The sequence below is a fragment of the Crassostrea angulata genome, chromosome 7 (genome assembly GCF_025612915.1).
Source record: "Crassostrea angulata isolate pt1a10 chromosome 7, ASM2561291v2, whole genome shotgun sequence".
NCBI classification, from domain to species: Eukaryota; Metazoa; Mollusca; class Bivalvia; order Ostreida; family Ostreidae; genus Magallana; species Magallana angulata.
Window position 1 is genome coordinate 18,192,261 of NC_069117.1, and position 27,843 is coordinate 18,220,103.

Sequence of the window (27,843 nt, forward strand, 5' to 3'; positions counted from 1 at the left end):
AATTAAACATGCAAATCTTAAAATTGATAATCAACAAATTACTCATGCTTGCAGTTTTGAATGTCTGTAATAGACGCAGTATGTCATTGAAAAATGTTTATATAGTAAGAAATGGAATGATTGCATTATCAACAATGGCAATGTATTAAGCGCCAGTTTTTGATTGTTTTTTTCTCAGGCTGAAGACGGCATGACAGTGTTACACTATGCAGCTAAAGCAGGTTATGTGGATGTTCTGATGACCTTGCTAGAATCGGATGACGCTGATGTTAATATGCAGGTCAGTGCTATAATTGGTAACAAGAGCATTGAAAAGACAAAGAGGACAAGTATAAAACAAAGCTTTATATCAGATATTGAGATATGGTATAGTGTTGAGGTTTTGTTTGATGATTCTATAGGATGATGGTGGATGGACCCCCATTATCTGGGCATCAGAACACAGAATTGTTCCAGCTGTCAAGTTCTTGATCAAACACGGCGCTGATCCCAACATGAAAGATAAGGTAGTATATTAATTGTTAATATTAAATGTTATCAATTCTGTCCAAAAAAATGAAAGGAAACACACCTGATCTTTGATCAGATACATTTTCAAAGTTAAAATTGGAAGTTGTAAGACACTGCATGTTTAATATCAGATATCAAATTGATTCAGTTAAAACAAGAATGTTTTCTCTGTATTAGGAGGAGAACACCAGTCTTCACTGGGCGGCCTACTCTGGAAGTGTGGACATTGCGGAGATGTTCCTGAACGCTGGCTGTGATTTGGAAACTCCCAATGAACACGGAGACCGACCTCTGTAAGTAAACAATCCAAAATTCCAAACATTTCTAAAACAATCCAAAATCTGAACAAATCCCACACAATCCAAAGTGTGGATATTTCCCATACAATCCAACACCTGAATATTTCTCAAATAATCGAAAAAAAGGAATATTTCTTGAACTATCTAAAACAAGAAAATTTCTACCTCACATTAGTAATATATTGGTACTGATACTTATGTTTGCTTTTATTTTGCAGGCATATTGCAGCTAGACAGGATCATTATGAATGTGTGGTGTAAGTGCCATGATATTATTATACCATTATTTTTCTGGCAATTACGGCCATTTTGAACTTAAAATTAGGTCCTTATATTGAATATAGTAATTTACAGTTTATAAGTGCAACTTCTCTTAAACTACTTTTTATCTGATGAATATTTGTGATCTATGCTTTTTATCAAATTATTTTGTGTATTAAATGCGTACCCTTCCATTCATTATGTGTAGCATTGTCAAGTAATGGTAGAGCATGGGGTATGTGAGCTTGCCCACTTTTTCTTTCATTTAGTGCTGAAACGAATACCATAAATCAGTATTCGAATATTCGTGAGTGCTATTCGATTCGTATTCGAATATTCGTAGACGTCATAGACAATGTATTAAGCATATATGATAGTTTGTATTACTAAGTGGGTGTATGTGTAGACTGCTTAAACAGGTCAGTTCGAAGTTGACACTTAATGCATGCATGAGTATCCATTGAATTGGGTGCGCATTTAATTTTTAAGCAGATAATAATATACTGATTTTTAAAAATTTTCCATCAACTACAATCAAAAGATTTATTACTTCTTTGATAATATACTGCAGTCCTGACTCCTGGATGAGACCGATATGTAACTTCGTAAGTCAGTCCAAATATTTCCGCCATGTTTGATATAGTATTAAACAGAAAACTGATAACGCTCATAACTCCGGAAATAGTCTGTTTATTTAAAAAAAAAATAATAATTATATCGAGGTATCTTTTAAAAAAAGCTTTCGATGTACCTTTCGATATTAACTCTCTGTAGCTCACACTCGTTCAAACAGTTAAGCAATTTTTTTCTTCAGCGTCAGACATGTATTGAAAAATCCAGAAAGTTTGTCTCCGTTCGATGTAAACCCTGCTTTTACTTTCAAGGTAAACACGCATGGCGGAAGAGTCTATTACTGGGTTAAGTAATAGACTCTACCAAGCATGGCTGTCATAGATGGCTTTACATTTACTTTCGTTCCGAGTAAAATGAAATAACACGATGCTGCATAGTTTACAGTGCTTGATATGGGTGTTTAACATGTGATCGAATATTCGAATGCTAAATATACATATGAATATTAGAAATTTACTATTCATTCGCGAATATTCGAACATTCGTTTCAGCACTACTTTCATTAAACACTGTTTTAATGTTTGTGTTTCATCGTTTCATCAATTTCAATAGTTTCCTCACGAAAAATGTTGTCAATTTTTAGGCTGTTCTTAGCTCGTGGAGCTGATGTGGATGCCAAAAATAAAGAAAATGACACTCCGATAGAGGTACTGAGAGTTGTATCATGTACATACTGACAAGATTTATATAAATGCTTAATTTTTTCTGTATGATTTCCTGCAACTTTGATATTACAGTGTTGCATTGATGAAAACAGTCAGTCTGCTTTGGCTCTGAAGGTCAACAAACAGCTGAAGGGGTTTGCAGCCGCACGACTGGGTCGCACAGAGAGGCTTATAGACAGGTGAGTTGTTATTCATTCTTAGATCAATGCAATGGGACAGTTTTGTAATATTTTTGCTCGTTTGTGTGATGTGAAGAAGTTCAGCTAGCAATTGGTTATGTATGTTTTGATATAACAGAGATGTGCAATATCTTTCTTTGTTGGTATGATGCGAAGAAGTTCCGCTTTTGTTGAGTTGTGTACGTTTTGGTTTAACAGAGATGTGTCTAGAGGTCGTGAGAACATTCCTATGGCGGTTATAAATGGTGTGGATGATGATCTAGTGCCCACTGACTTTCAATATATAACGGAGAATGTTGAGACCACCAACCTTAACATAAACCGAACCATCAGCAGTCTACAGGTACAGCTTCTGTCTAAAGCCTTTATGATTATGCTTCTAAATTTGTCGAATGTTCTCCAGCAGTTATGCTAGAATCTGGCCAAACACCTGACATAGCAAATCCACCTTTTATACAATACTTTTTATTGTATGCTGGGAGCAAATTTGCTTAGAGAAATGATGAAACCAAGTCGAAATTCTGATTTCTTTATGAACCAGAGTTGTGCAAGAGTTTTGTCCATTTTGCCATCTTTAAACCATATTGACTTAATAAGTTTGTAATTCTAAAATGAACTCCTGCTGTCTGATTTGTTTCTCTTTTCCTTATGTGCAGAGCTGTAGGTGCAGTGATGACTGTTCCTCTATGTATTGTGTGTGTGGCAGAAACAGTGTTAAATGCTGGTATGACAAGGTAGGCAATAATTGTTATGAAACAGAACAAGAAAACTCTGGTGCAAACCGAGCCTCTATAATCCTCTTTCTGCACCAAAGAGAGGGAGGATTACTTCAGTCTTTGTCCTTTTTCCTGTGGATTTTTTTATTTGATATGATCAATGATATTAAGATAATTTTTTAGAAATTTCATATTTCTACAGAATTACCACCTGCTGCCTGATTTCAATATGACAGAGCCGCCATTGATCTTTGAGTGTAATAAAGGCTGTCGCTGCTGGAGCACCTGTAACAACAGAGTGGTGCAGAATGGAATCACGTAAGATCCTCCCTCTTGTTGTAAGATCCCAAAGTTTCAGTAATTCCTTCTTGTTTTTGTTAAATCAATAGGCAAATCCACCCCTTTTGAATTTTGTTTATTCTAAAAGGGATCAAATTTGCCAAAAGGAATGCAGGAATTTAGTAGAAATTCTGATTTTCTCTGTGGATCAGAGTTGTGGAATTGTTCCTGACACCTAAGATATTTTTAGAATATTAGTTTATTAGATGTAGGTTTTCTTTGATATCTTGCTTATGAATGATCTTTTTTTTTAGATGCCTCACATTTTAAGTGTTTTAAATACAGGGGCACAGTTATGTACAGTACAATTTTCTCCTTCTGCAGGTTACTGTGTTTTATCCGATTCAACTAGGATAATGAAGGAGTAAAATTTACTCCAGTTTTCTCACATGGTGCATGTACTGGTATTTTCTAAAAAGAAAGTCTAAATGGCCCCCTACTATAAATGGTTGTTCTTTACCTGACATGGACTTGTTTTACCTTTTATAATCAAACTCATGTGTGACGTTAAATAAATTCCATCAAACAAATTCAATGTGCAAATTCTATCTTCCTATAGTATCTGCTCACATTGGCAGTTTTTCCAGCACTAGGGAGATTTGAAAATTGCCTCATATTTAAGGGTCTGATCTTTTCAAATTCTTGATAGCAGAAGGCAAATCCACCCCTACTTTTGAATTTCTTCTGAAGTTGGGATCACATTTGCCTACAATAAATATTGAACTAAGTAGAAATTCTGGAGTTTCTATAAGCCAGAGTTGTGGAATTGTTCCTAACACTGTTCATTAGAAATAGTCATTATTTAAACAAACATGCATCAACAATTCTAGCCAAAATTTCTGTCATTGGTATTTTTCTTCCTCAGATATGTAAGATTAGAAATATAGACATGTTTTGTGTTTTTATCCATTTTCTTTACTGGATTTAAATATGTGGTACATTTTAAACTTTGCTGTTTATTGATTCAAGGGGCCATTGTTTAGATCATTGAATGAGGTCAAAAGTCAATCTCGCTTTAGTGTAACGTGTCAGAGGCAAGGTCTTATACAGTCTTGTTTGTTTACATCAAGGTCGTATCTTTCTCCACTTTCCCAATTTGAATCATATGGCAAATATGTTGGCAAATCCACCCCATCTGTAGTGATATGGCTAGAGATGGGATCAAATTTGCAAAAATGAAAGATTGGGAACCAAGTAGAAATTCTGGGATATAAATATTCCAGAGTTGTGGAAGGGTTCTCTACATCACGATACTACATTTTTTTATTTATAACAATTTTTTAAATTTAATAGAATTGTCATTAATAAAATCTTTGTTAGCAAATCCACCCCTTCTGTAGTGAAACCGCTATGGATGGGATCAAATTTGCCCAAATGGACTTGAGAAATTAAGTAGAAATTTTGGAGGTTTTAATCATCCAGAGTTGTGGAAAAGTTCTCTACATCATAAATCTAGTTTATAATACAAATTTTTTTTTGTATAGTTGTTGAAGATAACCCTTGGCAAATCCACCCCTTCTGTGTTGAATTGTCCATAGATTGGAACAGATTTGCCCTAAGAAAATATGAGGAACTAAGTAGAAATTCTAGAGTAATTGATATCTCTGAGTTGTGGAAAAGTTCCATACAACCGGACCAATGGTTTTACTGTTAAGATTACTGGTTCCTTTACAAATAGCCAATTCCAGTTTAACTGTGTTGGCAAATCCACCCCTTCTGTAGTGAAACCGCTATGGATGGGATCAAATTTGCCTAAATAGACTTGAGAAACTAAGTAGAAATTCTGGAAAACTTGATAGCCCGGAATTATGGAAAAGTTCTCTACACCATGAAAGTAGTTTTAATTACCAATACATAACATTAAGGGCCTTGCTGTGCAGGCACCCTATAGTAATCAGTCTGTCCGTCCGTCTTTCAGTCCGTTAGGGAATGCTTGTCTGAAGTATATCTTGTCTCCCCTTGGCCCAGTCTGGCTCATACTTCACCCATAGAGAGCCTTTGGGTAAAGGGTGTGCAGTGACCTTGAACAATGTTTCCAGGTTCAAGGTTAAAGTCATAGCAGAATTATAAATAAAATCCTTGTTCGCTGCATATCTTCTCTCCTCATGGTCCAATCTGGCTCATACTTCATTCACATAGTGTCTATGGCCATAGGGTGTGCAGTGACCTTTAATAAAGTTTGTAAGTCAAGGTCATATCTGACCATGCAAAAATCTATTTTTCAGAGCATATATGCTTTATACTTGGCCCTATTTGGCTTATACTTTACATCAACAGAGCTTATGAATAATGGGTGTGTAGTGACTTGGAACCAATTTTTAAGGTCAAATGTGAAGGTCATAGCAGAACTATTCGAAAAATCCTTGTTCAGATCATATCTTCTTTTCCTTTGCTCTAATCTGATTCATACATCACCCACATGATGCCTTTGATCAAAGGGTATGCAGTGACTTTGAATGATGTTTGTAGATCAAGTGTAAAGGTCATATCAGATCAAAGAAAAATCCTGTTTTAAAGAGCATATATATACTCTCCGCTTAGCCCTTTTTGGCTGATGCTTAACTTAAACAGAGCTTTTTGGTTAATGGAATGCACTGACCTTGAACAAAGTCAATGTAAAGGTCAAAGTGCATCTCTTTATAGTCAGTTATAGACCATAAATTATTTCCCATTTGATTAATATGTTCAGATTGAACGAGAATGCTTTAATGTAAGGGGTAATTAGAAGTTCTATGCCAGCTGGAAAGTTTTAAAGTTATAGGTCAAGGTCAAAGCAATCTTGGATTTAAAATGAATCAACATTAAAAGAAAGAATACATTTAAGTTGTTCAGAAGGCCAATTTCAAAATACTGGAAACTTGGTCCACATTATAAAATGTTGAAAGAATCCAACTTAACAGAATTGAAAGAAAATGGGTTTTTAATTTTTTTCATTGCAGCCAGTAGACTTGATATCATGATTGAGTTGTTACTTTCAGGTGTCGTCTACAGTTGGTGAAAACAGAAGGGCGAGGCTGGGGGGTCAAAACCCTGCTGGACATCCCTAAAGGCATCTTCATCTGCGAGTAAGTTCTCCTAAACATAGCATCGCAACATATTACATTATTTCACTAAAGAAAGCCGTTAAGTTGAAGTGATTAAGAAATGCTCTCTCTTTCTTATTATATTCTCTCTCTCTCGTCTCTCTCTTGAAATAGTTTTTGAACTTTAGATAATTAGGGAATTAGGAGTCCTTATTACAATTGAGAGTTATCTCTCTTGTTTGAGGCTGAGTGAACAGTAAATTGGACCTCATAGGACCACTGACATATGTTAGACAAAAGTGTCAATCTAAAATTACAGTCTCCTTTGGTTGTCATTCATTTAAAATTTTTGGGTAGCATAGGAATTGTGTACTTGTCTGGGAATAATAATGCTAGATTTTTTATTAAGGAAATTATTTTTTATGGATAAGAATGAAAACTAATACTCAAAAATAATTGAAAAATGATATTGAATGAGAGTAATTTGTCTGTTTGCAGGTATATTGGTGAGCTTATATCTGACTCGGAGGCCGATGGACGAGAAGATGACTCATACCTGTTTGATCTAGATAACCGAGTAGGTCTCCTTTGTTACTTGATTTGAAAAGATAAACATGCTGAACTAAATTATTGATACAACACTTGAGGAAATGGCCAGAGCAGTTGACAATTGCATGATAAAAAAAATGAATACAGCTTGTTTCATTTTGTCTTATGAAAGCAGATATTATATTGAATAATACATACCAATTCTAATAAGAGTTATTTTAAGAGATATGTACAATTTCAAGTATGATCTTCACAGCTACTGAAATACTTAGAATTTATATTTCCTGCATTCAGTCAATATGAACATAAAAATTGATTGTTTTTCAGAAAACTACATGTTTTAAGACATGTTGCATTGGAGACATTAATCATTAAACTCATTTAAGATGACATTAATAGCTTTTCCTTTTTTCGTAGGATGGTGATACGTACTGCATCGATGCGAGGCGTTATGGAAACATTAGTCGTTTTATCAACCACCTTTGTGAGCCCAACATCATTCCTGTCAAGGTGTTCGTGGACCACCAAGATCTTCGCTTCCCCCGCATCTGTTTCTTCTCCTCCCGCGAGATCAAAGCCGATGAAGAATTAGGGTAAGTTCTGTTCGTGTGTGGGGGGAGTGAGTGGTTGTCGGGTTCACTGGTGCTATTTGTACTGTCTGACAATTTATTTACTGAGCCTCCCCTTAAGGTTTTATATACAGTTTTGTTGTTAATGTGTATAAGGATATATCAGATTGAAAGAAGTGTATGACTAATAATCCCATAATGCAGTAAAACGTTATTGCTTTACATAGACCCTATTAAAAATAGACCAATCATTTGTGCGACCTGAAAAAAAGATATACAACATACAAACTTTTCTTTACAATGTTTATTTAACAATATTTACATTTTCCAGTGTCTTTTTCTGTGATAACACTTCAAACCGATTTTGTACTATACAGTTTAATAAATTCTAATGACTTATTGTTGGGCACAATCAGGGTTTGCATATTTAAGGTAATGGTCCATACCCCACTAGATAAATAAAATGCGTACAGAATTTTTTCATATTTTTCAAACATGTATCTGAGGATATCTTCTCATCAAATTTTACCCTGTTGGGTGGTCCATCGGTATTATAAGAGCTAGGATCGTTGCTAAAAATAGAACCGATTGCAGAAAATGGCGCTTTTTCATACATAGAGAATATAAGCCTAAGCCTGAAATTTGAATTTCACAAAATCATTTTTTGACTTATATCCTATGTAAAATAAAGGAATTATTATTTCAAATCAAAAATTTTTATGTTACACTTGCTTATTTATAAAAAAAAGATAAATCCGCATACAAATGAGATAAAATGAAATAAATTTTCAAAGAGAATTTAAGCTCTTATAATTTTATTTACGTACAGAATTCTCTAAAATTTTGATATTATTTAAACCTTAACGCCCTTAATCAACTGGAAATAAATTTACCCAAGGGACCGGCCTTTTCAGGATCACAATGGGCGTATTTTGGGTAAAAATCATTAAAATATATATTTTGAAAAAAGATCCGTAAAATTTAAATTGTGCATAGGTTTATTATTTCATCATTCTAAAAAAATATATTAAAATTATTGTTAATTAGAAAACATGATTTAAACAAACTGTTGATTAATCTGTATTATTTAAACCGCAAAAGATTGTATCTTTGGATATCGGTAAGTATTATGGATCGAGATCGGTATTTAGAAATTGCAGTCACACGCGTGGATAATGCTAACTACCTGATATGCCTTTACGACGGAACCTCTATTCAACCTTTTTTTAATGGTTTTAAAGACTGTTCTTAAAATGAAATAACTTTTCTTCAGCGCATAATATTAATTCTAAAAACATTTTTTGTTGTTGAAAATATATCTATGCTCGTTGCTAAGCGAATATAGGATAAAGATGAAATAAGTCAAATTATTTCCCTTGTGTATTTATCTCCCTTATTTATGCACTGGAATATATATAGATCTCGGTCAGGATTTCATTTTGGATGTTTATGGACTTTCAGGGATTAATGTTCAAAGAATTGGATTAAGTTCAGCCATGTAATGAATTGATGTTTATGCAGGACAAAAGTAAGCGGTCTATATTATCTAAACGAGTACTCAATCGACACAACCCAGTCAAATTTTCATTTCGCTGAGTAATAAGCTAATTGATTGCAGTTTTCAGGATTTTTAATAGATTTGTTTTGAATTAATTTCTAGATCAGCTTGATTTTTTTGTTTTGAAACACATGTACACCGTAGCGTTAGGTTTCGATTAGATCGGGCACGGAAAAAACGTAATAACGCGTGAATTACGTCAGACGTTGTTTTGTGACGTATGGATAATTACCTTAATATTGAGTAATTGACAAACGAAATCCGTATTTTGAATATTATTATTTCCAGTTTGGATTTACTTTTTGCAATTAAGAGTTGCAGCCAGCAGAAATACAAAATATGAATTATAAGTGAGATGCTCACTGGCATTGTCTTTATAGCTAACAAGACAGATCATTAAACAGCAGGTCTACAGATAATTTGAATATTTACTGTATAAGTAAATGATTGAAAATCATTGAAAATTTATTTAAGAAATAAACAACGTTATTTAGTGAACATGGCGTTATGAATAGCAATTGCTCTGTTGGAATATTCCATGATGCGCGCTAGCGCATCATGGAAAATATGCCAGCAGAGCAGCTGCTATTCATAACGCCAGGTTTAAGGAAAAATCGTTGTTTATTACTTATATTTGCATTTTACCACTCGCAAATATCATGTTTTAGCCTAGACCTTGACATTTAGCTATTGCGTCAAAAATAAACATTCAGACTGATATGTATCTTTTTAATTCACATAGATTTGTTAACAGAATCAATGATATGTTATAACAGTAATTCCTTTAAAATGTTATTATAAGACATGTTTTAATTATGAATACATCAATTTTATGGAGTTGGAGAAAAACACATGGTGTATCGTATAGTGGTTTAAATCTATAACGTCATGGAAAAGTATATGACGTCACACCTTTATGACATCATAGTATGCAGACAGAGCAATTGCAATTATAGACAAATAATTGCAGTTCCTCTGTATGGACTTACAGAGGGGAAGAACAATGGATATGCAAATATTGTTGTTTAAATTTCATCACACTCTATCCCCTTTAAATTTTATATTATAAAGGGTATAATAAATATAGAACTAAATTTGGACAGTCTTTGTTCCCCATAACATTTAACTGACACTGTGTAGATGACAATGGAAAAAAATTCCATCACTTGATCATTAGGAAGAATGGTATTGATCATTACCCCGGTAGCTTACCTCTGGTTTTTAGCTCACCTGAGCCAAAGGCTCAAGTGAGCTTTTCCGATCACAATTTGTCCGTTGTCTGTCGTTGTCGTAGTCGTCGTCGTTGTCGTCGTCGTTGTAAACTTTTCACATTTTCATCTTCTTCTCAAGAACCACTGGGCAGATTTCAACCAAATTTGACACAAAGCACCACTAGGTGAAGGGGATTCAAGTTTGTTCAAATGAAGGGCCACGCCCTCTCTAAAGGGGAGATAATTGAGAATTATTGAAAATTTGTTGGTATTTTTTCAAAAATCTTCTCAAAAATTAATCGGCCTGAAAAGCTTAAACTTGTGTGGAGGCATCCTCAGGTAGTGTAAATTCAAGTTTGTTCAAATCATGGTCCCCAGGGGTAGGGAGGGGCCACAAGAGGGGGATCAAGTTTTATATAGGAATATATAGAGAAAATCTTTAAAAATCTTCTTCTCAAAAACTAATCGGCCTGAAAAGCTCAAATTAAAATGGAAGCATCCTCTGATAGTGTAGATTCAAGCTTGTTCAAATCATGGTCCCCGGGGGTAGGGTGGGGCCACAATTGGGGGATCAAGTTTTACATAGGAATATATAGAGAAAATCTTTAAAAATCTTCTTCTCAAAAACTATTAGGCCAGAAAAGCTCAAATTAAAATGGAAGCATCCTCAGGTAGTGTAGATTCAAGTTTGTTCAAATCATGGTCCCCGGGGGTAGGGAGGGGCCACAAGAGGGGGATCAAGTTTTACATAGGAATATATAAAGAAAATCTTTAAAATCTTCTTCTCAAAAACTAATAGACCAGAAAAGCTCAAATTAAAATGGAAGCATCCTCTGATAGTGTAGATTCAAGCTTGTTCAAATCATGGTCCCCGGGGGTAGGGTGGGGCCACAAGAGAGGGATCAAGTTTTACATAGGAATATATAGAGAAAATCTTTAAAAATCTTCTCAAAAACTATTAGGCCAGGAAAGCTCAAATTTGAGTGGAAGCATCCTCAGGTAGTGTAGATTCAAATTTGGTAAAATCATGGTCCCTCTGGGTAGGGTGGGGCCACAATTGGGGGATAAATTTTACACAGAAATATATAAAGAAAATCTTTAAAAAAATTCTTTTAATAACTATTAGGCCAAGAAAGTTCAAATTGGTGTGTAACCATCCTTGGATTATTTAGATTCAAGTTTGTTCAAATCATGGTCCCTGGGGGTAGGGCGGGACCACAATGGGGGATAAATTTTTATAAATAGAATCTTTAAAAATCTTCTTCTCAAAACTATTAGGCCAGGAAAGCCTAAATTTGAGTGGAAGCATCCCCAGATCATATAGTTTCAAGTTTGTTTAAATAATAGTCCAGGGGTAGGGTGAGGCCACAATGGGGGATGAATTTTTACATTTGGCCAGAAAAGCTTAAACTTGTGTAGAGGCGTCCTTGGGTAGTGTAAATTCAAGTTTGCAAAATCACAGTCCCTAGTGGTAGGGCAGGGCCATGATGGAGGTTAGGGGTATATAGGATAGAGAAAAATCTTCTTACAGGTACAACAACAAAAGGGGCTTGGTATTTACCAAAAAAAAGAGGTGGATAAAAATTTGCAGATTTTCAATTTTTTTTAGCAAGATCTACTGTACTTAGTTGTCAAGATATTTATACTGTAATGCTAATTTGATCAGAATTAAGGCAATTGTTGCTCAGGTGAGCGATGTGGCCCCTGGGCCTCTTGTTTATTAGTTATTGTGTAAATATCTCCAAGGCAATTTATTAGAAGATGTCTTATATTTCAGAGCCTTACTTTTGGATTCATTGAGTACCAATATTTCATTCCTTAAAATGATTTAAGTAACAATTCCTTGAGGCAACAGGCTGAACTTAAATTCTAACCTGACAGTTCAAATGCGCAGTAAAAATAGATAAAAGCTGGATAGATCAGTCTTATTGTGCTAAAAATAGTTCAATTACATTAATTGTTGAGACAAAAAGTGCTGCTATTCCCAAGTTGGCAATGTTTTCACTCTCAGCAAAGCTTGTCATAGTTGTGGAAAGGTTTGTGGGATTAGAGTTTGTTGTTACTAATTGACTTCCAAGATGATTTAGCCAGAGCAAATGTCAGAACAGCCATTTAAGAAATCAATTTTCAAGAAGCAGTTTTCATTTTTCATTTGCTCATTCTTGGTCTTGGGGGTTAGTGAGGGCAGCACAAACTGTCAAGTATTTTTGTTCATTAATACCCTGGCTGAATATAAACCTGTACCTTATGTAGTGTAAGGCTGTGAGAGAGAAACCAATATCTGTAGCTAACAAACTACAAATTATTAAACTTGTCAGATCCAATTTCCCCTTACCAGGTCCCTGTTTGACATTTTAATGTCTATTATGCATAGAATATTTCCATGGTAACAGGCTCCCACATCCCTGCATTGGGTCTTGATTGGCACTGTAAGCTTCAAGGTAAGCTTGAGATGCAAAGTCGGAGCCTCTGTGATGGAAAGTCACGTGGCACATGTCTGTAGGAAACACCAATCCAAGGGGACATAACTATAAATTATAGGGCTGGGTATTTGTGATTTAGATTGTTTGGGGGTTCTCTTTTCTATTATCAACAGTTCTTCCTTTTATTTGTGTGCGTGGGAGTGATGCTCACACTTCTATGTAATTAGCCAGGCCTGTTCCCACACCTTTTATGTAGCCATACTTAAATGATGTTCCATCTTTTATGCCATCATGTAGTTCTGAGGACAGAATATTTTTTCTTGTCCAGCATATTTGCAATCATTTGATACCGATAAGGGAAACATGGTCGTTGGCTCTATACATCTCTTTACACTTCTCTACATGTGTTGAATATTCATGAGAGATAGAATAATGAAAAATAATACTGTGAAGAAGTGATGCATATACTTTATTATTTATTACGAGACTACTGTGTGTTTTAATATACTGTTTGCCCATGTTTTCTGACATGAAGATTAATTTGTGAATTGCGTTGGGTAATGGTCAGGCTATTTTGTCCAACAAAAGATGCAGACTTTAAATGAATTCATTGCAAGAGAGAGAGAGAGATCTCCAAGAAAGATAAGTCAGTAAAAGGTACCCTAATCTTGTTTGATCTGGCAAGAGGGCATTAAGTTGATTGAAAATTGTATTTCAGTCAGCAGGACCTGCTAAGTTCTCTAAGAGCAACATTAAATCAATCGCATCTACTGGAGGAATCAACCTGTACACCCGCCACAAAGAAGGATGTCAATAAATAATTAATTTGTTGGTGAGCAAGATGTATAGATTTTGTCATCCACACCAAGGACAGAAATCTGGTTTGCCTTGTCAACCGCTGGGTGATCAGATTGATTTTTTTCCCTCTCTTTCCCAATTTTTCAGGATCTATCAGACAGCAGTCATTGAAAGTGAAGATTACTAATTGGCATGGTATCATAATAATTATAGACTGACTCCTAAGCTGTAATTGGCTCAGTTAATAGTCCAAAAAGTCTCCATGTAATCGCCTACCACTCGAGGCGGCTGGAAATCAGGCCCTACACAGCTGCTGTAATTTTATTGTTGTGAATAAATCATTTTATCTAATTTGGTAATTGCTTTTTATATGCTAATAAGCTGCAGTAATTAATGTTTAATTGATTCATGAATTTCTCCGTTTTTGCAGTTTATTCCATTATATTGCTATTTAATGTTGAGCAGTCTAATAAAACAACTTGTAAAATGCGGCTTTAAAACCTCTGTGCTTGGGAATCCAGAAAATAAATTCAGTTAAACAGTTCGAAAATGGGATGATTGTCTCAAGAGACAGATTTGCAGGAGCTTGTAGGACATTGCACAACAACGAAATTTAAATTTTCGTCTCTTCACATTTAAAACCCAATAAACAATGTCTGAATGAAGAACCTCATTAAATTTCATACAGCTGTGCAGACAAGGCATTACAAGAATATGATAGAGACTTTTCCTTTATTTAGAGAAAATACTTTCTGTATGGAAAGTATTGACTTGCTTGCATTTTCTCAGATCTCCAGTCGCTCTCTTTGTTGTCTGTTTTGACTTAGATGAGAGTAGACAAGGCATTATAGGGCATGCTAGAGTTTACAGACTTAAACATTTCACATCAGGGTTACTGACACAACATCACTTCTGTGTTTCAGATTTGATTATGGAGAAAAGTTCTGGATTATTAAGTGGAAGCAATTTACGTGTGCCTGCAATTCGCCTAAGTGTAAATACTCCAAAGACACGATCCAAAAGACGCTACAAGAGTATCGACAGAGACACGAAGAGGATGAACCAATAGACTGAACACCACCACTCAGCCCCTGGGGTGTCCTACCATTATAAACCAAATTACCTAAAACAGAGAGGGACCTTAGTATGGTGACTGAAGGGTGGATGATGACGATGATTAATTCAGTAAATTGTACATTTTGCAAAATACAAGTTTGTCCATTTTATAGAAGTACTGTGTACTTTTTTGAGAGTACATTATAGCAGGGTTATTTTTATTTGTTTGTTTGTAGTTTTATAAAAAGCAGATTATAACAAGATTTTGAAATGCTTAAAAAGTATCAGTGATATATGAGTGAGTATTAATTAACAAATTGTGAATCTGATATAAAGTGAATGTGGCAATTTATACCTGTATTTCTCTGGCCTTAGTACAATGTGTAATGTGAAAGGTGTCAGTTTCTATGATGAGAAGTGTTGGTGTTATTATGTATATACCAGAGTGTGGTAATGTTATTTGAAGCTAGCACTTGGTCTTCTTGTCTCTGTACAGTATATTATATGGCTTATGTATGCCGTTATGACACAAATAGAGTATTTTGGGGTCATAAATGTGTTTAATGCACAAAATATTGTGAGAGACTGATGTATTATTGTATAACAGGGCGTATTTTAAAATTTTGGAATGCATGGTTTTGACTTTAAGAAACAGTTTTTATAAGTCACATTTTGATTGAAAAACTTGACAAAAAATCATGGAAATGTATGTCACTACATATATAATTAATGTTGATAATTTTGAGAGTTTGGTGTACATATGACACGTGTATTTTGTGACTTATTTATTGAGTAGGAAAATATTTTTCATTTTACTCTTAAACTTAACTGTTTTTGGATGCTCAGATTTTTAAATTTTAGAGTATATAACTTATTCTTTTACTTATGAAGTTATGAGTGAAAAATATATGAGAAAAATTTACATGTATACCTTTATACTTTGGAAAGAAAATATGTTTTTACATTGTCATGTCAATCTTAGTGGATTAAAAATTCATCCAATGATTATTCCTCAATAAAGCCATGTGACTAAAAATTGGAAGTGCTAAACTATAGATTTAGAACTAGTGAGAGGCTTTGGGTTGAGGAAGGCATGACAGACATTGTATATAATGACACGGTCAGCATTGGAGGTGTTCTATTGTTTATGATGAAATGGAATGCAGTATAGGGACAATTCATGTAATTAGGATCATTTTAATTTTGCTGTACTCTTTACTTTTCATTAAATGCTCATATAATGAATTTTGTTAATTTTTGTTATTGAAATAATTGTAATATTAATACTTGTGATTGTCATGACTAAATTAAGTTACACACTGACCAATGTCCTTGGAGAAATCCCACCTATCCAGACCCCACATTCACATATAAATTGAAAGGTGAACTGTTTAGAATTCTGTCAGACAACCTACCCTTACTCGGGACAGTGATACCCAACGCCTGCTTTTACCTAGTGATCAATTGTTCTGTTTCGGATTTTTCACTCCCGTGCTTATGTTAACAATGAGGTACATGTAATCTGGACTCTTGTTGATATTTTTAAAAGTGTCCAAAACGCGATTTAGACACTGTTCCATAGCGTCTTACCTTGAATTAAAACCAGTTTAATTATAACAGAACTTTTCAAGCAAAATGAAACAGTTGAAGCGCCCTGATCTTCAGTCACTAACATTTTGAACTACTATGTTGTAACAGAGTTGAACCAGAAAAGTAAAAATGGTACGCAAGTGTCAACGATATTATATATTAACACAGCAATAGCACACCAAAGTCAGAAACTGTCAGTATAAAAGAATTATACTTGTATATATTTCAACCAAAACTTTCCGATGGAAAGTGTGAAAACAAAAATGTTTGAAACCATTATTGATTGAAGGTAATGCAGACAAAGTTGCTCAGAGGAACTGGGGTATAAAAAAGTGGTTATAAGAAAGTCATATTCTCCTTCCTCATTCATTAACTATTTTTTTAAGGTAGAGCATTTATTATAAGTTTAAAGAATTAAAACTCCAAGTCCCCGGGACAACCGTACGTAAATTTACGGTATGAATATATATTTTTCTAATTTCACCGAGCAGGGGTGCAAGAAAAAGGACACATTGGATCAAAAATTTACTGACATTTTTAGAAAACGGTTTTCCGCATAATATTATCGCCTAAATTTATAATAATATGAAGATGTATGGAAAAAAAACTTGTATATTAATGCCAGTGTTTTAGAGTTTTTTTGTGCAATTGCTTAAAAAGTTGCCCGTTGTTGCCTCGTTGTGCGACCTGCCCCTCGACCTATTGTTAAGCCATGCATTTCTTCTCTCAGTGATGTTATGATTCTTTGGAAGTTGGTAAACTGCAATATAGATAGAATCTGGTGTAAAACTCTCACGAAAATCAGAATTTAGAGCCACAAAAATTCAATGATATGTATAAAATACATGTAGATGGTTAACAAGTGGAAAACATATAGTTTTAGGTTAATGACAAATCAAAATTCGTGCAGAGCATGCCAGACCTACCGTTAGTGATTGGTCTGTAACGTATTGGCGTCCATAGCCAACACATGTTGCTTATTCTGTAATGGCTTATTAAAGTCTTTTTTGTGATGCATGAGTACCATACTGAGCAGTCTCTGTGACTTTACTTCTGTATTTCACCTTTAAGAAATAATTATTTCATGTGTGTGATGCAACCAGTTGTCACTTCCTGTATAAGACGGCGATGCGGTGGATAATCGGAAACACTGTTTAACATACTAGTACATTGATATACATACATATATTTATAGCACAAACATTTTCGCATCTTCCTCTCTTTTGCCGTCGCAACTTTTCCCTGTTTTTTTTTTGTTTTTTTTGTGTTTTTTTTTTTTGTATTCGTATATAATCACTTGATAATTTTTACACACACTATGAATATTTATATTACAGAGCCTCTTTTGGGGGTTGAACCCAGGTTCTCTGACATTCGAGTCCAGCACTCTACTGATCGAACTTAAGGGTTAACCCACTAGCCAGAGCTAGTAGGAATGCCATGTACCAGACTCTACCACATTTATCTCCGACTGATGACTAAAAAGTTGTATGTTGACAAAAAGACAGTTAAACTGCATGTTGACACAGAAACCCAATAGTGACATAATGAAATTGATTGTCTTTGCATGTTAGATGTCACGTGTGGGTAATTGTAATCTGGAATGTTTTCCCCTTTAACATTCTTGGTTATTGCTGTTGAAAGGAAACGATGCTCAAAATGAAATGTTTTCCATGTCTGTTGCTTATTTATTGAATGTGATATTTATCTTCATAATTTTTAAAATAATTATGTTAATTGTAAAATTACTTTCATTGCTTACCATTGCTTACTTATACAAAAAAAAACTTGTTTGCAAAAGCGTTGAACTCGTCAGACTATTGATTTTCCTTTGGGATTTTTATTAGAAAGTTGTAAATATATAAAAACTATACCCGAGTAAGAGGTATGGCCTTTGGGTTCCCCTCTGTGACACAATCAGACAAGTAAATCATGTCTTCAAAAGTAAATTAAATATTTCTGCCAGCCATATCCTGTCTTCAGTCGTCAGTTTCCATGACAGGGGACATACGACGGAAGTTCATGTTCTCCCAGAGGTTATACCGTCGTTCTGTTTCAATTTACTGCACTAGAATTAGGTTTTTAGTGTATGATTGCACAGACAATCAAGCTAGAAGTCGCGTCGACAATTCAAATTTCCCATGTTCTCTTGGCTAGCCTAAAATACCCGATTTCTTCGACTTTCTTGGGTTTTTCCATTAGCTACGGGGCAGGAGATATTTCAGAATTCGTTGAATTTGTCAAAGGTTCTATAGCGCTGAAAACATGTGTAGTTGCTATAAAGCATCTTCAACAACAAACGCCACCTGACATGTATTTTGATGTATTAAGTAAGACACAAAAATCCCTGTCACACCCGACATTTATTCAAGCCTTGAGCGGTAAGTTAATTCCATTAACCTGGATATGTAAGAATTATGTATAGGCATTATGGGATTCGTTTATCTGTGTATGAGTTGTCAGTATTATGGTCTGGGTCTTTTCAATGTTATATCGACCTGTATATTGACGAAAAATCTCAACTTCAAGCTTCTCAATGTTACAATAGCTTCGGAAGTTAACACGTGATTTTAGCGCATGTTTTGGTGTGTCCTAAGCAGATTTGTTGCTCTAGCTATAGACACGAATTATTTCTGTATCAAAATAAATGTATGAGCCAAATTTTTCAAACCTACAACAAAAAACCTTAAATTTGCTAACAAAAGAGAAGTACTTATTAAAATGGGAGTTGTGAATTATGATGTTAGAATCTTTTTATTGGTAGGTGAAATGAATGAATAAAAGGTGGAGAAAAGGTCTATAATCATATATGAATATAAATGAATACTAGTAAATTCATGGTATAATTTGAGGGATTAAACAATTAATGTAATAAATCATATTTGGTAAAATGTTAACTCCGCCCTTTTAAACCGCCAAATTTTACTTATGAACACATGGTCCCGTCAAGTAGTTACTTTTAAGGACACACGAGGCGTTCCTCAATTTTATATAATTTTCCTTGATATATTATTCCTTATTTATTAAATTGTAAATAAAGAATGAAATATCAAGGAAAATTATATAAAATTGGGGGGTTTTTGCGGAAAAACTACAGTAGCAAAACTCTTTATTTTTTAACCATATGTCATTTAAACAAACTCTAGTTTATTTGCGAAGTTAAAAAAAAAAAATTCTGGCTCTTTTTATGGACCATCTCAAAATAGAGGTACATTTATATGTACTATAGAAATTTATAGGAAACTGTCATTTTTCACACTTCGAAGCAAATTGAAAAAATACTACACTTATCTTTTTTTCTCAAATTGTTAAATATGGTCAGTAATATCATTTCATACCTTATATATGTAAAATACTAAATTCTACCGTCTGTTTTTTTAGTGGGGGCCATCTCAGAATATTAAAATGCACCAAATTTTGCAATATATTTGGAGCATTGCGAATGAAGATTGGTAAAATGGATTCATTTAAAAAATAAGGAAAATGTCCTCGAGGATAGCACAATTCTGTGTATAAAATTTCAACAGCGTACAATTTTGACTTTTTCTTTTATGTAATTTCTTATAACGTACTCCTACAGAGCTTCATTTTATCATAACATCTTAAAAGCGCAATGGCAACGCTCCCCTATCGCACAACGGAAAAATCGTTTAAAAAATAAAAAAAATTCCTTTAAAAATATATTTTGAATAGTATTTTTATCTCTATTTTGTTTATTGTGTTCGATTTTATAAATGATATGGAAAAAAAATCATAGGAAGTATAAATCCACTGTATCAAACTAGAATGCGCAAAAACATGCGCAATGAAAACTTAAGATTGGGAAAAATCTATAAATAGAACAACGATCAAGATAAAAACTTTAAAGCTAATTGTTAATTTGTTTTCCAATGAAACATTCTGGAGTATTATGATGATTAATACATCACACACTCCTGCGTGTGCCATTGCCTGTCTACATAAGATGGCATCAAATGCAGGCTAGTCGGTATACATCAAAGGTTTCTATAGATTTCCACCAATTTCATCTATGATAATCAGATTAACAGCGTAGCCCAGTCGTCACGCTGTTCCTAGATGACGGTAAAGGCTTTGTGAAGGCTTAGGTCTTGTCATTTGTTGGAAACTTAGCGGGGGGTGGGGGGAGGTCACTACGAAGGTTCCAGTTGTGGTCGGTGGTCGAGAAGAAACTGTCAACACCGCCATACAAATTCTTGAATTAATTTGAAATGTACTCGTTTATGCTGATTTGACGATGTCCAACATTATTATTTAGAGGAATAACTTGATGTCTTTGTCATTGCTCAGCTTTTATTAAAGATAGCTTTGTTAGTCCTGTAATGTTGTCTATTACTAGAATGTTCGATTGCCGTCAATGCGATGCCATCTTGCTTTTGTCTTAGGTAATTGTCTATTTAAGTCTGTAATTATCTTACAAATTATATTTCTTGCTGTTTTTTTGACAAATATTACGGGCGAAGTTGATGTTATGTTGCTGTGTCTTCTTTTTTTGCTGATGTCTTAACTGAAGAACCCAGTTATGTGGTGTTGGTGTTTTCGCAATTTCGATGTGATTATTAATGCATTTTTGTCGACATTGCATCTTTATTTTAGCTTGGCTGATGTTTTGGTCTTTTGTTACTTAAAGCGTACAGTCTACGCTGTATTAGAATTATAGAATTACAATTAGACGATAGGTTGTCTTTATTTATAGCAAATGTTTAGTCATAAGCAATGTTTTATACGAATTGTTTGTTAATGCTGTCTTTGTTGATTTTATTGTTGTTTTGTCCTTGTTTTAGGGGGTTTTTTGTTTTGTTTTGCTTTTTTATTTTATGTTGAAACACCTGTTACAAAATACCCCAAGTCGTTATAACAAGGTACATGTATCTACAGTTAAGAAAATACCCGATACCGAAATATCAGGCGAGACGCGAGACTCGTAAGGTTTAATGTATTAGCTAACACCTTTGTATTTTTTAAAATGACAATCAAGTATTCCATCAACACCTTTAATATCGCTTCTTTTAATCGTATAAGCAAGTTATCTCAGATGCCTTTCTCAGATGGCACTTCCACAAGTCTGTTGAGGAAAGAACAGGGGCGTACAAGGCGTTAAATTTCCCCCATTTGGATCAATAAAAAAAGTACTTTTATACAATGTTGCTAAAATATTCATTTTTGGTATGTATACATTGTTTACACTATAAATTTCAAGGTGATTGTAAATAATGTGCTTCAAATCTGAAATCACAAAAAATATAGGTTTAAACCAAGCGACGCTTTATGCCTAAATCTTGACCATTTACAGTGATACTAGTAAATTGCAAATTTTGGGTATGAATGGGTCTAGACTTCATTCTAAAAATACTTTTTAAAAAGAAAAAGTTTTCATTCTTTTTTATTATTTATTTATCAAAGTGGAATCTAGGCCCATTATTGGTCAAAATTCGATTTTAAAAAAAGCTTGAAACTTTATTTATAATTGTCAAACTATAAAAGTTATTCACACTGATTATCATTGTGTCAAAGTAGCTCAGTGTGATAGGCGGAGGACTTTAAACAGTAACTGTTGTCTGAGAGGGTGTTCGAATCGTAGAGGGCGTTTTCTTTTTTAATTGCTGCGCTTTGCTTCTTTTCAGGTAAAACTTTTTTTGACCAATTCTTATGTGATAAAATTACTTGGAAAAATATTTAAAACCCTTCAGATAGCGATAAAAATATCTATCATGTTCATGCTCAGTCCAAAAAATGTGAAAAAAAAAACAATAACGCTAGTACAGTCAGAAATTGTAATGTTAAAACACAGAAATGAAACTATGGAGAAAAGTGTAAAGTATAAATGTATGTTTGTTAATGGTCAGGTAATAGTTTTATATTGTACATAAACTGGTGCATGGTACCTTAAAATCTAAGATTCTATTATATGATTGAAATTATCACAAGTCGTTTAAATATCCTAGGTGCGGGGGATTCGACAGGCATCGTACTCTCTTCTCCTTTGTGTAATTGTTTAATTGTTTAAACTCCCCAAAACGCATCCATCCATCCATCTCTCTCTCTATCTCTCTCTCTCTCAACTATGGTGCATGTTTGTGCTTTTTATCAGGGAAACAGTTGATCAAACAGTGTATATGACATTTTAATTATGAATGCATGATTGCCCAAATTAAGATACGGGCCTATTGGAATTTGTTTTTGAGACAATCAGTTCATGACAACGTTAAAATAAGAAACGGAGGCGAATGCTTAATGAAACGAACGTCAAGTTTATTGTTAAAATGCAACAAAACGATTTATTATTAATCTTTATTCGCTACAGCATCAGACATTAGTTATCACACATATCTCTTACGAGTTTGATCATTGGCATAATTATTCAATAATTATTCTACCTCGACGCAGAAAAAAAGTCATCGGGCAAATTAACCTGTTCGCGGCACAATCTAGAACCACCCTGCTCTGCTATCTGATGCAAGAGGTAATTGAAATAAAACGGTTCTCCCATCTTGAAAAACAAATTATATATCTAAAACAAACAAGGTCCAAAATAATTGGTATGTTATACAAAGACAAAAAGGCGTTAACAACGTATATTAGAAAATCAATAACATTTCTAGTTCATATTTCTCCCCGTGTATGAATTTTTCTTGATACAAATTAATGCCCGTTTGATGACTAGCTATCGGAGTGACGTCGCACTGCGATGCTGGCGCTGGAAGATCTAGCCAGGTATAGAAAGACTTGGTGACAATAGCCCAATACACTAGTTAGTGCTAGATGCCAGCTCAGCGCATGTTTTATTTAGCTCACCGAGTAGTAGCTGTTACATGCCTTTCTCCCTGATACTTTTCCTTTAGTTCCTTTTTATCAGAAGAGGATTTTTATTTACATCAATTTCGGAAAATTGGATATTTTTTTTTTACACTTTCGGTGACTTTTTTTGGAATGGATTTATCCGCTTTTTTGTTGCAGTTGTGTAGCAAAGTTTTGAGAAGAAGGTACGTCAAAATGTTTTTTTTTAGCTTTTTACTTTTAAGTCGCAAGTTATTGAAATCATATTAGAATTTAAAGTTTAACATAAATTGAAAAAAGTAACTGTTAAATTAACATGAAATCTGTGTTATATACAACATTCAATAAATGAAACAAAATATTGGTTATAAAATACATCTATCGAAATGCGTTTTTATTTGTTAAACTGATGTTCTTGACACAAAATGAAACAGGAAGATGGAGAGACTGGCACTGTATTAAAGGCTTTATAAAATAATGATGTGCAATTATTTCATACTTGTGCAGCGGAGTTATTTTTCAAATGGTATTAATATCAAAACTATTTGAATTTCCTTTCGGGAAAAAAATGATTTGCTTGGTATGGATGCTGGCTGTTGGGAAATTTCAATAGTCTCGTTATAACTTTATACCATGCGGGTGAAAATAAAGAGATATAAAGTTTTTCCGAAAAACTCTTAAAAATAAAGACACGCATTTGTTTAATAAACGAACTAATGAAAACGAATGGCTCACAAAAACAACCTTTATGAATTGGTTGGAACTGAAGAAGTATTGGATTTTCTGCCTGTCTTCGACAAGACCACTTGCAATAAACATTATTATCGGACCCCGTGTTATTGTACCTTTCATGTTACGAAAGGATTAGGTGGCAGACCATGTTTTTGAGATAAAACATTCATTCATTATCTAATGTGCTGGTGGAAAGGTCCAAGAGCGTGTTGTCATACGGGCTCTTTGGTGATGATACGAGACCAGGAGCTCTGGATTGTCAATCAATTTTTATTTGAGTGATAACTTACAGTTAAATTGGTTCCCATCTCCAAACCTGTCCATAATTGTTTCCTACACTCTAGATTTGTCTGTATCTATCATTGGAACAGCCCTTCATTACAGCTAGCGTGAATTTATCAACTGCTCTGTTGTGATTGAGGCACTACTGGAATGGGGGTTCTTAACCAGTTTGTTACGGTGTTTTTTGAAAGCGATGACGATTTTATATTTTTTTATTTATCCGTGATTTTTTTTTTTTTTTTGACTAAATTCTAGAATACATCAATTATGATTATCTTTGCAAACGCAAGGCTGTAGAGGGAGTAATACAATGTAGTCTATTATCTACTCTTCGAAAAAAACAACCCACCCAAGCAAGTACATTTGCTGACTAGCCCAGAAAACCGAAAGTTTGTCATTTGTAAAGTGTTATTGTACAAAGCTAATGATAATTTTAAATTACACCAAACAGTATACACATACATGTACATTAAATTTTATTTCTGCACCTATTTTGTTAATTCTTTAAGATCCGTTTCACCTATGGCGTGACCGGCCAGAAAGAGAGAGAGAGAGAGAGAGAGAAAAAAAGAAAAAAATCTTTTAGAAAACTTTTGTCAAGTTGCATAGGCACGTAGCATCAGTGGAGGCCGGGGGGGGGGGGCGCACCCAAGATTTTTCTTAAATTTACATACAAAAAATTGAATTAACATGGAGTTGGCTCCTCACTTTTATGAGACCATGTGAAAGAATTTGATATGTTTATCTAAAAAATCAAAGTACTGAAGTACTGACGGGAGTTGATTTTATCGATTATTATTCATTTTAAAATCAACGATATGTTACTTTGCTTGGCAAGTAGTTTATAATCTGTCTTTGAATTACGCACATTTTTATACAATATGAATTCTCGGACTTTTCCGACAAGAATTTTGAGAAAAACCCTGTATGAATCGTGTTGTGTAATGATTAAAGATAGAATTGATTCCATCAACCTATGTATAAGTAATCGAAATACAGTACTCAAAAAATTGTATGGATCCAAGCAATAATGATCTCTAGTCTCGTTCAACCAGATGCTCGACTGTCTCTGTTAATCTTTAACAAACAAGTGAATGTGTATACCAGGTCACGTGATAGCTTGATGACGCGACCTCTAAATATAGAATGACTTTCTGCTTGTCGGAGATTTACGGAGACAGCCGATGGTTGAACGAGACTTTATTGAACTCTGGCGTATGAATACATACGACTGCAAAAAATATCTAAATTGTTCCTACTATTTAACATCTGACTATTTTTAAGGTTATCATAAATAAGTTTCTTAAAAACCAATGCTTCAAAATACATTACATCGAATTTATCGATTATTTTCAAGAACTAAATCTTGTCAGCGGTGATGATTTGTGCTTAGGTCCAAACACTGTTTCACTTTCGGTTTGCCAGAGTAACTGCATAGGAGAGTTGATTAAAATCAACTCCCAAAAACGCCTTGGATGTTATGAGTATGACCGCGTAGATTTGTACGGTGCTAGGGAATTCTTCTTGAGCTGTATCCGCCGTGTGCAGTACGGACGGGGTGAGGGAATGTTGGCGTCAAGGGTATAAGGTATAAGGTTGAGGCGCGCTGTGGGCCGTAAGGTAAAAACGAAAGGTAGGTTTGCCGTATTCCCGAAGGTCCACCAGTATACAGATCCAGAGAAATAAACAGGCGATTGTTGCAGGAATCCGAATTTATTGTACGCGAATCAACGATGGCAACATTATAACAGTTTAACAGACAGACATATTACAAACGAGTCGGATATGGCCAGTAGTGGCCTCCGGACTCAAGACTCTGGGTGAGTCGGACGTGGCCGAGGCTGGCCGCCGTATTCCAGACTGCCGATTGACAATTGTACATAACTATATATAAGAATCTAAACAATGAGTATAAATTGACAGGTGATGACATAAGTAAGCTGAGTGAAAGGTTCACAGATATAAAATAATTAAATAAACTCAGTTAGTCTTTGATGACCAAGAAATGAAAAACTGATAATTGCACAATGTTGTTTTAAGAGATTAACAGTCCTTGAGACATAGCACTCTGTCTCTTTGAAATCACATATAGAGTCCGAAAAGTGTCAATCACTAAATAAATAACTTTATAAGAAATAAACTGTGAGAAAATATTACGAAACAGATGCTGAATTTTAAAAGTAAAATCCAAAATAAAGTTATAACTGAACAGTGAATTTTGCACGGTGATATGAGACTCGTAACCATGCGACTCGTAACTCTGTATTTCATAGGACAATTTTTCTCGAATCAACAGAACAACTATTGCTTCAGAAGACTTAAAGAGCAAGCAAAGATTTCGCTTACTACGTAAGTGGTCGCAGTCAGGTGATAATCAACTCCAAATCGGTCACACCGGAAGCTAATTTGAATTTGAACCCATTTTTAAATACAATTTATCAACAAACGATTATCTTGCGAGTTCCTTTCCTTCAATAAAACAAAAGTTTGTTAGCGAAACTGATATCAACAGTATATTTTTAATATATTCGATAAGTGCGTACTATCTATTAAAAAAAAATGTTACTATAGTCAGGTACTCTTTACACCACTGGGCTGAAAAATATAGTTTTATTCATGATCAGCAGACATAACAATACAAAAAATGTTTAGAATATCGGTGTATATGTAATACGTAAAAGAAAATAGATTTAAACATTTTCTTCGATAATGAATATTGCATGTATTATTACAATAATTATAATATTTCATGATTATTGTTCGTTAGTTATCACACAATCTCTTTTAAATATTTATTGTGTATGAGTGTGTCTTTTTCATTTCTTTTTTGGATGACAGAATTTTGCTAGTGACGTAAGATTTGCCATGGACATGAAGAACTGTTTATGCCAGTTTCTTAGCAAGTTCATTAATCTTAACTGAGAGATCGGCTAAGCACAGTGAAATTCAAGTAATTTAAAAGTCGAATAGCTTTGAAGTAAGATACCCTATATCTATTCTTGTTAGTCATGTTTTCGTCTTTGTACGTGGCTTATTCTGACTTTTTTAACGATCTGTGAAAATTATACCATGTGCCTCTTCAGCCACTTCGCTCTTTTTGCGGATCAAGTTTCCCTGATAATAAACATTTCATAATTAATTATTAAATTTTCACAAATCGTTTCTCATATATATCGTGTATACCATACTTATCGCTGTTTTTGAAGGTCTGCATTTACACCCAACCAGTGTTATTCTCTTGCAAAAAACCTTTAAGTTAAAAAATGTTGATTTACAAGAAAAAGCTTAAATATTATATTTCTTACAAGAAGTAGGTGTTTGCTTTAAAAAAAACTTGCCTTTAAAGAAAATATCATTATCTTACAGCCTTATGGATTTTTTCCTATATATGTGACAGTCTCGATGGAATATAACGTCACAGATTATGTCTGCGACATAAGTAGAAATTACCGAAAGGTTAAAAATGTGTGTTTCCATAGCAGTATGTTTTTTTTCTGGTCTATATTGGAAGAAGTCATACAGTAAAAAAAAAGTATAATAATACTCAAAACTTTAATGAAAGCAATGCACAGACAGGACATATTTTTGTTTAATTTATTAGAGGTTGTTATTAAACTAGTTGTGTATGAAGGTAGGAAAAAGAGAAAATTTGTCA

General features: G+C 34.1%; 2 protein-coding genes and 1 long non-coding RNA gene across 4 annotated transcripts in view; all 3 read left to right on the forward strand.

The window, feature by feature from the left end:
- LOC128192160 (uncharacterized) overlaps positions 1-16,034 on the forward strand; it is a 29,475-nt gene extending 13,441 nt beyond the window's left edge. For both annotated transcript variants that reach the window (XM_052864641.1, XM_052864642.1), the window contains 13 exons: positions 179-280; positions 402-506; positions 688-803; positions 1,028-1,066; positions 2,287-2,350; positions 2,441-2,547; positions 2,746-2,890; positions 3,204-3,281; positions 3,466-3,581; positions 6,581-6,667; positions 7,124-7,202; positions 7,592-7,767; positions 14,657-16,034. In XM_052864641.1, coding sequence (XP_052720601.1) covers positions 179-280; positions 402-506; positions 688-803; positions 1,028-1,066; positions 2,287-2,350; positions 2,441-2,547; positions 2,746-2,890; positions 3,204-3,281; positions 3,466-3,581; positions 6,581-6,667; positions 7,124-7,202; positions 7,592-7,767; positions 14,657-14,807 — 1,365 coding nt within the window. In that variant the 3' untranslated portion in view covers positions 14,808-16,034. The remainder of the gene's footprint in view (positions 1-178; positions 281-401; positions 507-687; positions 804-1,027; positions 1,067-2,286; positions 2,351-2,440; positions 2,548-2,745; positions 2,891-3,203; positions 3,282-3,465; positions 3,582-6,580; positions 6,668-7,123; positions 7,203-7,591; positions 7,768-14,656) is intronic.
- LOC128192161 (uncharacterized) lies at positions 3,588-4,853 on the forward strand. Its single transcript, XR_008244516.1, has 2 exons — positions 3,588-4,641; positions 4,673-4,853. It is a non-coding gene; the product is annotated as an uncharacterized LOC128192161 (long non-coding RNA).
- Positions 16,035-23,212: 7,178 nt separating the features above from the next.
- The window catches only part of LOC128155947 (voltage-dependent calcium channel type A subunit alpha-1-like), a 110,657-nt gene continuing 106,026 nt past the window's right edge, over positions 23,213-27,843 (forward strand). The window contains exon 1 of the mRNA XM_052817869.1: positions 23,213-23,380. The gene's annotated coding sequence lies outside the window, so the exon portion shown is untranslated. The remainder of the gene's footprint in view (positions 23,381-27,843) is intronic.